General features: G+C 42.9%; 1 protein-coding gene across 1 annotated transcript in view; it reads left to right on the forward strand.

The window, feature by feature from the left end:
• The first annotated feature begins 7,039 nt into the window (after nucleotides 1-7,039).
• Nucleotides 7,040-12,589, forward strand: part of trabd2a (TraB domain containing 2A) — a 55,154-nt gene continuing 49,604 nt past the window's right edge. Inside the window, exons 1-2 of the mRNA XM_048258941.1 lie at nucleotides 7,040-7,883; nucleotides 8,924-9,484. Of these exons, the coding sequence (XP_048114898.1) occupies nucleotides 7,776-7,883; nucleotides 8,924-9,484 (669 nt within the window). The 5' untranslated portion in view covers nucleotides 7,040-7,775. The remainder of the gene's footprint in view (nucleotides 7,884-8,923; nucleotides 9,485-12,589) is intronic.

Consider the following 12,589-nt stretch of genomic DNA (forward strand, 5'->3'; position numbering starts at 1 on the left):
TAGAGTTCTCAAACCTTCATATCTTCAAGCTGTTCATGCTCTAAGCACTAGACTGAAACCAGATCAATTTAAAAAGCTATTGATCAAATCAATCGTGTTCATTATTATTTCTCTACATTTAGCAGACACTTCTTGACCAAAGTGGCTTACATACAGTATGTCAGCTATATTACAAGGGATCACATTGTCCCCGGAGCAACTTGGGGTTAAGTGCCTTGCTCAAGGGCACAACAGTGGAAGCCGGGAATTGAACCGACAGCTTTCAGGGTACTTCACGCTAGCCCAGCTCCTTAATTTGTGTTATCCTCAAATCTTACCGACACTCTTTATCCTTGGGGTCAATTTGACCCCAGCTAAATAAACCCTCAGAAAATGATTATAATTGATATTGTTACCCAGTTTTGTTTTTTGACAGGTACTTAACAAGAGTGTAGTAACCACCATCAAAAGCCCTACAAAACAATCCCACCCCCACACCCCTTTATGAACCTTGGAACCCTGGCTGGCAATATTGCCCATCCAGCAGGCTTGCTGTTGCTTCCCCTTTTGACTTTTACAGTCCTGCCAAAATGACTTATATGTAATATGTACTTGTATATGTAATAATGATAATATGTTCTCATACTATTACAATAAAAATATCCATAATGTGGCAAATATTCATGTATCTTATGTTTCATACCGCTGGGGTCAAACTGACCCCAAGGAACAACAATGTACAAAATATTTGTACAGGACATTGAAAACATATTATTGTACAAATTTCATGCTAACTCTGTTGTACCCTTCAATTGAGGAAAAGTCATGAAACATGAAGCAAAAAAAAAGTGAACCATATATTTTATGATATTAAACGTTGCTTGGGGTCAAATTGACCCCAAAGATAACAGGAGGGTTAACCACTACACTACCACTGCCAGGTTCATCTAACCTACTTGGTCTCCAAATTTACCATACTGCACAGTTGTTATTCCTCACCTTAAAGTCGCTTTGTAAGAGCATCTAATGTAAAGGCAAATCTGAACCTTAAACCTTAAAGATTGCAACCGACAACTATGCACAGCAGGGATCCATGGAAAACATGGTAAGTGGGGAAAACCCCAGAACCAGGCCTGAGAACCGCTGTTCTAGATCCTGGTCCTGCTTAACTTGATTCAGCAATGATGACGCACTGAGAATCTCTCAGAGACACGGGATGCTTGCCGCAGATTTGTGATCAAAGGCTCTGAAAATGTCCGCAGTGGCTGGAAAATGTATGGTAACATGTCAGTGTAACTGGGGGTGGGTGATCGTTCGCATCCGGGGTCTGGTAAATGTTTAAGCCATGACTGCTCTGTCATTAGGTGACTGTTCCATTCCAAAGACAAGAGGAGATACACTTGGTGCCAGACCATGGATGCGCTTATGTTGATATAATGAAAAGTGAAAAGTTGTACTGAGAAAGAGAAGAGAATGGAAGAGAAGAGAAGAGAAGATGTGTCGCCTTTTGAGTTGCAAAAACAGCTTCTCCATCCAACCATACTCCCACTTCCACCCCTCAAACAAACACATAAATCTTTACAAATACACAAACATAAATGCATAATAACTATTGGGCCATACTATACTACAACATAACAAACATGCAAAATCTGGACAGAACAAATATACCATGGGTATTACCTAATATGACATGGAAATAAATAATTTTAAAACAATTTTTTGAAAAGTACAGCTTTCAAAAACAGAGGGGGAAAACAGAATCAGGTCAAACCTCACACCACCCTTTTTGAAATTTCAGTGAAACAGTGCAGTCATTTCCCAAAGTGCAGAACCCGCTCTGTGCCGCCACCTTTCAAGAACAACACATTAAACTGTGATCATTCACCTATTTAAATAAATATGAGCGTGTACTAACGTCTCATTCGAGTTTCATCAAAGCCATTATCGTTCTATCCATCACGTGCTGATTGGGGTCCTGTTAACCGATGCCTGTGCGTATTTACATCGGGTTTTCACACATGACACATGAGGAGGAATGGCCAAGGTCACAATGTTAATGTCAACAAGCTGATGGATGGGCCAGTGAAAGATTTCGCCCGTAATTTGACACACTGGCAAGAGTCTCCCCACGGAAATGAATGGCCAATGTATGTAATGATGGAGGCTTTGAAAGAATTATGATTCCCCTAAAAGAGGTTTTTTTTTTCTCCCTGACGGCGGTTCCTGAAATGAACTACTTTCCACTGCAGAATTAGGAAAATTGTTTTGCGATCCAGAAATATATGCTTTTTAACTCAACACTAAAAATTACACGCTTGCTTCCCTGCAATTCTTGTATTTGTTTGCTCTCCACAGTACACAGACACAATGTGTTTACACTGGTCCTTTTATGAGATCTTTTGAAAATGACTGAGTAATGATATCGCAATAATGATGGATGTTCACCTGGCAGTTGAAGCAGAACTAGATTAAGGATCTGGACACTGTCAAGAGCACATCTCAAAGCGAGGTCAGAAACAAAATGTGTGAATATGTGTTACTTCAACACCACCTATTTCACCACATCTCAATTTTAACAAATGAGTAACAACCCAGCCTCTTCACTGGTTAATAAACTGCTTAATAACTAGTCAATAAGTGACTCTAGTGCTGACTGGTTTGCTTACTCGCTACGGTTCTGTGCCGGATCAGGAGGGACTCGTTCTAGCAACTTAAGTAACTCCAGTGGGGGTCTCGCCAACTGCTACCCTAACCCACAAGCCCTCCGCCGAGTCTTTCTTCCCCCTGCAAAAATTACCCTCTTGTTTAACTCGGCATCTCTCACCCCCTGCGCCCACATATATATATATTTTTGTATCTCCAGTTGCGTTTGAACGGAAACGGCACCGCGCCCCGCCATCTGGTTCTGATTCCAACAGATTTATTTTGTCCAATCTCGCCCATGACAATTTTGAAACCCAAGCCGCGCTTGAGCGTTTTTGTATGACTTAGGTTACTCTATTTGCTTGTGTTTTGCTGAGTAGGACGTCAATATTTAGCAGCTGTATCTGTCAGCGTAATGTTTAAATGACAATTATGGTTTTACCTTCATTGTCATTATAAGAACTGTTCTAAATGTAACAGTCAGGCATACATCTGAACAATAAATGGTCTTAATACCCTCCATATGGTTTCATCATGTGATAAACTTGAGGCTGTGCTTATGGGCCTGGGCCTGAGCCTGAGCTACACAAACACTAACATACTGTGACGCAGTGCCTGAATTTTATTCAGAACCAAATCTGGGATTACCTGTATTCCTTTTGAAGTTATGATTCCTGGATGTGTGCATTTGTGTGTGTGTGTGTGTGTGTGTGTGTGTGTGTGTGTGTGTGTATGTGTGTGTTTGGGTTTGTGTATGTGTGTGTGTAGGTATATGTCTATTGCTCTCTCTCCTTGTCTTTGTGTGTGTGTGTGTGTGTGTGTGTGTGTGTGTGTGTGTGTGTGTGTGTGTGTGTGTGTGTGAGAGAGAGAGTGAGTAATTCTTAAAAGAAGGATCCTTTTCTAGTTATTTCCAGTATCATATTCTTCGTTTGTTTTCACGCGGTAAACCCTTGAGAAAGTTCACCCTGCCTCAAGTACTTTATATTTTAGCACACTGACTCACTGATAGAGACAGGGAATTATATATATTAGTGTGGTAAAACTTAGTGTGGTAATTACTGACTAATAATTAATCATTGTTGCTCTGTAGGAGACAGAGTTAGCCAAAAAACAATGCAGAGGGTAGAAAGCAGAGATGGTACCATATTTCTCTTGTATAATGGAGGCTGGTAGCTGTTTTCCTGGGGGTACTGTATGTACAGATTGCTTGAGCATTTGTAGGTATTTTAGTGAAAGAGTATTTGAAGGAGTAAATATAGAACTACACATGCACTACATAAACTTCAACATGGAAGTGCACATGTACATACAGGCACACACACAGATGGACACACAGATTGGCCTTCTCTATCAGGAGCACATGCGCGCACACAGACACACACACACACACACACACACACACACACACACACACACACACACACACACACACACACACAGGTATGTTTTGATTTCTTGGGCCCTCTCCATCCCCATCTGTGATACCCAACTCTGGAGGCTCTGAGTAAGCCAATCAGCACCCAAGCCCCCCCCCCTTACCGGTCTCCTGCTTGTTTTTAAATGAAAGCCAGGTCCACACTATAGTCATCCATCGCTCTCTCTCTCTCTCTCTCTCTCTCTCCCTCTTTCTTTCATTTATTCTCTCCTCCTCACAACCTCTCTCTCTCTCTCCGCTGGTTGGAGCCTGGTGTGAGCTCCAGATACACACAAAGGCTCCTTCACACACTGAGTCGCGGGAAAATAATCACAACTGTGCGCCGACTTAGAAGGGGCTGAGGGGGCTCTCACACACATACACATACAAACACACTTCCCCCTTGACACACGCCCCTAGTGTACAATTTTTTTATATTTCTGTCTCTCATGTCTATTGCTGTCAATGTCTTTCTGTGCTTGGCTATCCGTGTGTCCTTCTCTTACCCTCTCTACTTTCCTTCTCTGCACTATCTCTTATCAACCACACTGTTTCATGAATGGAGTTCAAATCCGAGATCAAGTGTCAGGCCCTGTATGTGCCTTGGCTCATGGTTGACATTAAAACAACACCATGATCTTAGAAAAACACACGCATGTGTATATACACACACACATGCATCGCTTTACGTGTTTGAGGAAAATCATTATAGACCCAAAATGGTTTCCTCCAGTAAAGAAACCTCTGTTCAAGGTTGTAGGGGGATAACAGATTACAGCTACACACACACACACACACACACACACACACACACACACACACACCACACACATCTCTTCACGTCCGGGCATATCGGACTAGGGCCAGTGCTTTGAAATAAAGGCACGGTGCATTACCAAAACAGCTGAACAAAAAAAAAAAAAAAACCACTAAGGCATAAACACAGATGGCATAAAACAGATCATGGTCTCAAAGAGATTTATTACATCCCCCCATACCAGAAGTGTTCTTAACCAGCGTGCACCAGTGCTGACACGGGTCTCGGAGACAGTTCAAAGCGAAGCCTCTGCCCCCCTCTGCCCTCTGCCCGGTGACCTCGTTCTGCAGCCACTCAATCAGCATGTCAATTTGCCTGGCCAATTTGCACTGGTTTCCTGTTTAGATCCTCTAGAGCCAGTTCCCAGTTCCCCCTTCCTGACAGACAAACACAGAGCATATACCGGCATCTCAACACATCAAAAGGCCCCATGGAAAAGGGCCTTATCTTAGCACATTAGCTTGGTGTAAACATGGCATGTGGCGTGCGTGCGTATGCACACACACACACACACACACACACACACACACACACACCAGGGGAAATCACTGGGTGTGTTTACAGTTAAATTGGGAACCTAATTCCTTTCATATTACCAAGATGAAGGCCTTGCCTTGGCTGCCACACACACTCTGAACAGGCCCTGCAGTTGCAGCCAAACCAGGCTAATAATGGTGGGCTATATAACTAAGACAATGGGATATGTAAAATAAGATCTTTGTGATTACACCAAATTTAACAGATTAAGGTTTAATTTGAGCTCCATCTCCACCACACCTTTTCAAAGCAGTAGGTTCTTTTTAGTATGGTGCTCTGAATACCTCTATCAGGGCTAATCTTGATTGACCAGTAGATGGAGCTCTTTCTGACCTAACACTGCTCTCTCAACATGCACAAACCTAGTGGGGATAATAAACGTCTGTTACACTTGGCTCTTCTTGTGTTATCTCTTAAGTATATTTATTATTATGAAAATAATGTAGGCTATGCGTATGTTCATAGTATTTCAGTTCTGTTTGTTCACAGGTCACTGCTCACAGAAAGCTTATTTTTAAACTATGACAGACTTGTGGAATCTCAGACGCCCTTTGACTACATCCAGTTGTACTATGTGGCAATATCTCAAAGCCATTCTTAAATGTCACACCACAGTGTAAAAATGTTGTTTTGAAAAATATCTCATTAATGATCCTCCTGCTTTCAATTCAAACGAGCAAAAACATGTGTAGCCTATCACCATATCTGGCCAACAGATTTTACAGAAAGAATAGTTCAAGGCTTCAGAGAAATTTCTAAGTGCAAAGATTATCCAGATAGTCGTCTCATTTCACCTTCCTATTTTTAGACATAATTAATGCAAGCTATCAAGGATATGCTCAAAAAACACCCCAAAATTATCTTTGCGCACACTCGCAAGTAACATGGTCTTGTTTACAATGTTGACCTATACTTGTTTTTCATTTTGTTTCACATGCAAAGCTTATTTAAATTATCCTGTGATTGTTGTTGTAATGTTAATGACTCTTGTATTTGGTTTGTGACCTGGGTACCCTCAGATTTAGTCTACCTTTGCTCCAATCATTCCCTCCTCCAGATATTTTGTTTACACAGACGTCTACAGAGAAACCTCCATCAACATGTATTAGCTGCTTCGTGTGAATATCGCAATTTACAGGCGAGATTCAATGGCTTCCTTAGCGTGCGTATTCTCATGTTAATGCTACGTGGTTTGTAGCGCATTAGCGGCACATAATGTAACAACAGGATATCCAACACCCCACACGGGCTCGCCAATTGCAGCTTCACTAATTAGCCAACACAGGCCGACCATTTTCTGCGTATTTGCTTATTTTGTAGCGACTTTACAACTGTGTTTTAAAACACTTGTCGTGGTTCCAGACTTTCATTGGACGGCTAAAACCCCGGCACATTCCTGCCATTAACACTTGTTGGTAGCTGTAGAATGAAGGATTCTCTAGTGGATTCCTTGATGAAGTTCTGAAGAGCTGTTCACTGATTTCCTACAGTGAATGAATGCCTCCGCTCCTCCTCCAATGACCCGCGGCTCTCAGATGCTTTAATCAGATTATTGCACAGTATGAGTGTGCAGGGGAGGGCGGGGGTCGAGGGGTGTGTGGGGGGCTGGGGGTAGGTAGGGCTCCCACTTTCTGACAGTGATGCGCAAGTACCTCGGCAACTCACTCTGGGCGTCTAATAAGGGTTCCACCAAGCTTAAGAAACACAAGCAGAAGAAGCGTAAACCGTCACGTTTTAAGGGTTGCGCAGCGGGCGAGTTTGAGACAGCGCACAGAGCAGAAGTTTCAATGAATGGCGTAGTCTGAGTGAGACCTGTATTTGCGCGATAGAATTAATCATTACACTGCCGGTTAACATTCAGTTGTTTTGGCCTCATTCTGTTGGTGGAGAGTCGTTTACAAAGTTTCTGTAAGTTTCTGCAAGAAGAGCTGGGGCGATAAATAGCATTTAACCTGTTGCTGAGCAATCTCCGTTTTGCGTGGACTCCCAGTGATTTGCGGAGAAGAAACGCAGTGGATTCGGCGGAGCACAACAGATTTAAGGATTTATTTCAACGTCTGTAACATGTTAGGTCGCAGTTTTCGGCCGTGCTAATGTCAAAAGGGATTGGAAGGACGGAATTACTGCCAACGACAGTAACAGCCGCATGCTATAGCTACTCTCGCCAAGGACGTAAAATTTGATGACTCTTTAACAAAGTAGTAATACCACGACAAACCAAAATTTGGCAAATTGTGGCATCATGGCAAGTAAGCTGAGGAGCCTATGTGACATTTTGTCGGAGATAAAGTTTGGGAAATAACTTTCCCTTAACTGAACTGTTGTTGGGATAAGACAACAGACGTTCACTACGTTGAGACAACACAGCCCACGTTTGAAGCTATGATGCTGCTTACTTGGGGCATATTTATCCACGCATTCTTTTTATTGTTGGTAAGAGCCAACCCGTGGAGCCTCAGAGATTCAGCGAACTGCGAGCTTAACAAAAAAGTAAGTGTTCAGAAGGTCTGTCAGAAGTACCCATATTCCCTGTCATATTGTAGGCTCTATGTTCTATCACTAATGGAGACAAACAGTAGGCTACTTTTAGACCAAGTGTCGCATGGAGTGACAACATTCTTTTTTAAAATTAAAATGTTACTCTGTTTGGAGACAGCTAGGACAAAACAAACAAGTTTAAGATAAATAAAAAAAAAAACATAATTGAATGTCTGTTAATTTAACTGAATGTCTTCCTGCATTCTTTAACTAGCCTAAAATAATGGTCCTGGAAGATAATGATGATTCAAGATACGTGTTGAAATAGCAAACATGGCATTAGTGTCGCCAAAAATATACAATAAGAACAAGTATTGCTTAGTTACTTTCTGGATTGCCTATATCATATATCCTAGCCTATCAAGTGCTAGACTATTAAACTGTCAAAAAGTTTCCCGCGGTGTATGCAAGTTGTGGTGGGCCATAGCGACGTGTATTGTCTTGATGGGGAAGCTCCGAAGTATTGTCTTTATTAGATAATAAGTGTCGAGCTAACTGCCGGTTGAAGTATTAATTAACAACTTAGAATCAGCATTTTCCACGACACAACTTCTTAGTTCATGTCAGTGTTGCTAGAAGCCGGTGACGTTTAAGAGAATGTGATGCGCTAAGTACCGGTACTTGTTTTCAGTAAATAAGACCAATAAGAAAGAACATAAAAGAAAATGTTTTAATGAACAAGAAAAGTTAAGGTTCGTGTCATAGTTTACATAAAATAACCATTAGCCTACTCATTTAGATTCTTGACACATTGTAGATTTCCCACACTGTATATTCTTACCATGAAGATTTAGAACACTTTATTTACCATAATGTAACCATGTAGCATTTGCTCTTTCAGTACTTTGCAAAATCACATTAGATTATAGGGTCATTTTTATTTCATCTAAAACCTGTGATATATAGACTATATATATAACAACACATAAACTGTACTTGCAGTGTACTTACTAATAACACATTTTTGCTGCCTCTCTCTGCCATCTGCACAGCAAAGTGAATTAAATTCCTTCTTGTGGACAATCAAACGAGATCCGCCCTCCTACCTCTATGGAACTATCCACGTGCCCTACACCCGAGTCTGGGACTTCATACCACACAACTCCAAGAAGGCGTTCCAGGAGAGCCACATCGTCTACTTCGAGCTGGACCTGACGGACCCACACACCATCTCAGCCCTGACCAGCTGCCAGCTGCTGCCTCAGGGGGAGAGCCTGCAGGACGTCCTGCCCCGGGACATCTACCGGCGCCTCAAGCACCACCTGGAGTACGTCAAGCTCATGATGCCGTCGTGGATGACCCCAGACCAGCGAGGCAAGGGCCTGTACGCTGACTATCTGTTCAACGCCATCGCCGGCAATTGGGAACGCAAGCGGCCTGTGTGGGTGATGCTGATGGTCAACTCGCTGACCGAGGCCGACATCAAGACGCGCGGCGTGCCCGTGCTTGACCTCTACTTGGCCCAGGAGGCGGAGCGCATGCGCAAACAGACGGGTGCCGTGGAGATGGTAGAGGAGCAGTGTCACCCACTGAACAGGCTCAACTTCTCCCAGGTAAGAGGAGACTGCATGTCTGTCCTGTGTGTGGGAGTCCTGTGTGTGTGTCTGTCCTGGGGAGGGGATTCTAGAAACCAGTTTTTGATCTTAATGGGATTTTTTTTTATCTTAATGGGATGTTCAATGATGTTGTTCTTGATGTGATGAAAATAGGTCAAAGGATGTGTAGTTTTGGTTCTGCTATCAGAAACATGGTGATTCTACGGCCATCTGTAAACGCATTCCTGGCCTGGAAAGGGGCCATGTCTTTTTAGTGGTGCAGTACAGGGCCACAGATGTAACATTTTAAAGCATTTTCGTATAATTTTAGTCTTCTTGCATTATTCGGGATGGGAAGGAACAGGGCTTTCATTATTTCTCCAAATAAGCCTCAGATTCAGTTTCTCAGCTGGATTGCAGGGCCTGGTAGGTGTGGATGGCATCAGCTGTGCAAATAGTCTGCTTTGGTGTGTCCTCCGTTATTAAGATAAATGTGACCTTAATGGTTTTGGTCTGAATTTGACTCAAAACCCCCTTGTTTCCAGCGCGGCTGAATGTCAGCTCATTAGACGGCGCAATTATGCACATCCCTCCGAGCACACGGTTACACCGAAATCATGTGGAGTTTGCTGGAAATTGTGCTAATACGCCAACGGAACTAAGGGGATTACACATGGCAATTTCTCCCGACACCCAGAAGCCAGACAGGGGCTATTTAAAACACAGAAGCAGACAGCCTGTCCAGACGGCCGAAAATGTCTCCTGTGCCATTTCTTATGAGATTATAGTCATAGCCACCTAAACATGTTAAGAACCGTCATATTCCAGTTTAAGAGCGTTTTTTTGGAGCCCCAGTATGTCATTCCAGTGCAATGACAAGAATGAATGTATATGGCAAAACCATATGGATCGGATACGTTGTGCCAAAGACATCTCAGTTTGTGCAGTCAAGTAAACTGGTGAGTGTACTGGCACCAAGTCCAATGATGACTCCAGACAGTGGCAATTGATTTCAACGATTGTAAGGGCTTCGTTTATTTGCCCATTATGGGTCAGCCAAGGCCAGGCCAGGTTTGGAATGAGCAAGTTTGAAGTTCAAGCCATGTATGCTTCATCTTGGACTTGGACTGTGATGTTCTGCATCATTTCCACACTTTCTATTAGCCCCTTCAATTAGCTCATTTAGTGTAATAGTCCAATGCTGCGGAGTGGTTGACTTGTGCCCACCGAGGGGTTGCATGGAACATTCTGGGCCCCAGTGGAACTTTTGCCGTAATGAAAGTGATGTTTTTGCTCAGGCTGTCAGTAGGAGTAATGGCCCGTAGAAAAATGATGAATGTCTCTGTCTAAGTTTCGTAATGCGAGGGAGTTTGAGGGCCTTTCGCCCAACCCCACCCCCCCTCTCAACCCCACCCCTGCCCTGCCCCATTCACTGAGGGCAGCCATAGAAGACCATCAAGATGCCCAATAGTCCAACCTTTCTCTTGCATATTTCTATTTGACCACCTGTTTTCAGGGTACTGCATCCAACTCAAATCTTTCCATCCAGCCTCTGTCAAAGTGAATAGATCCATACAGAGAACTCCTGTTTATCTGAGGGGAAACAGTAAACAGCAACTTTCACAGCTCACATAGTTTACTCAGGGTGAGGGGGCTCTGTGATAGCCTTTCATCACAGTACCATATAAAACTTTCTGGAAAGACAGCATGCCCTGTGGGACAGCTCACATTGACGTTATTGCAGATTGTAGTGACATCAATGGTTTTTTAACAAACTATTTTAAGACAGCTTTTATCCACCAGACCAGTGGTCGCTTAGTCTTGACAGCTTTTTGAAGTGCACAATTAGGGCATTTAACAAATGGCCTGATAACTTAATAACCTATGGCGCCTTAGCTGCATACCTCAAATTTGAATTCCATTAGTGTTTTTAATGTTTATAACATTGCGGTATTAAGCATAATTCCAAACCTTGAACAAATAATCCCAGGGCCAAATTGCTCGGAATATAAAAGGAACCCATCCAATAGTGATAAATTGCGTTTGCACAGATGGTGCCTCTTAAGAGGAAGATTAAATTGCCCCATTTTTTTACCCACTGCACAGCGATCCCAGGGGTTTCAGATATGAGGGCTGCTCCCCTGAACCAAACCAAACCAAACAAACTTTTACACTTCCCCAACTCAAGCCATACCGAAGAGTCGAAGCAAAAAAAAAAAAAAAAGGTCATCATTTCATCTTAATTATTATATCCTTTCCCAGTCCAGAAGTGAGGCACTTCCATTTTCCATGGCAAAAGAAGTGACCTTTGTGCTGAAAACCCCTTAGACTCTAAGAGAGACAGAGGAAGACAAGAAGGCAGAAACCAGCCTCACCGCATTCTTCAGACACACACGCATAAATCTATGCTGTGGTGGGGGGAAGAAATGGAGCAGAAAGATGTGAACTTAGCCGTCCAAAAGTGGATCACGGTAATGAGCTGGCCATGCTTGCTTTTAGATCTCAGATGCCAGTTTGCTGAGTAACCTGAAAGAGCGGAAATCCAACAGCATGCAGCCAGACATCCAGCGACTTTCACTCTGTGGAATGAATTATAAATGATGCCTTGATCATGACAGGCATTGTCTTGAGGAAATAGTTTACTGTTGTTATCTTTGAGGCCATTTTAATGCTTCAAGAACGATAAGAAAATAATTCCTGTTCTGCCCGAGTTCTCTCACTGGTCTCATTAACAAGAACAATATGTGGCAAGAACACAAGAACAAAACAGTCCTGCAAATGTCAACCGAGTTCCCCAGTCTTGGGTGAGAGTGTGCTAATTGTGGCTGTGCGGATGTATGATTGGGGCTTAGGGAGGTTGACGAGTACAATGGTGGTCCTTATTTTCCACTTAGGGCACAATTTGGGCACCAGGCCATTCAATTGGCAAGTTTGCCTACCGCGGAAAATCTGTCCGAAACCGCTTTATAATCAGATTAAATCCTTAACAAGTGATGTTTCCATCAGGATTGGAAGAAACCCCAAGTGTACATTCTTCCTTTTGGATTCGGAAGATTCCGGGCCAGCATTAAATGTTATCTAATTTCTCTGTCCACTACCCGTGCCTGTTCAAGCCCATTTCCA

This window comes from Alosa alosa, chromosome 12, assembly GCF_017589495.1.
Source record: "Alosa alosa isolate M-15738 ecotype Scorff River chromosome 12, AALO_Geno_1.1, whole genome shotgun sequence".
NCBI classification, from domain to species: domain Eukaryota; kingdom Metazoa; phylum Chordata; class Actinopteri; order Clupeiformes; family Clupeidae; genus Alosa; species Alosa alosa.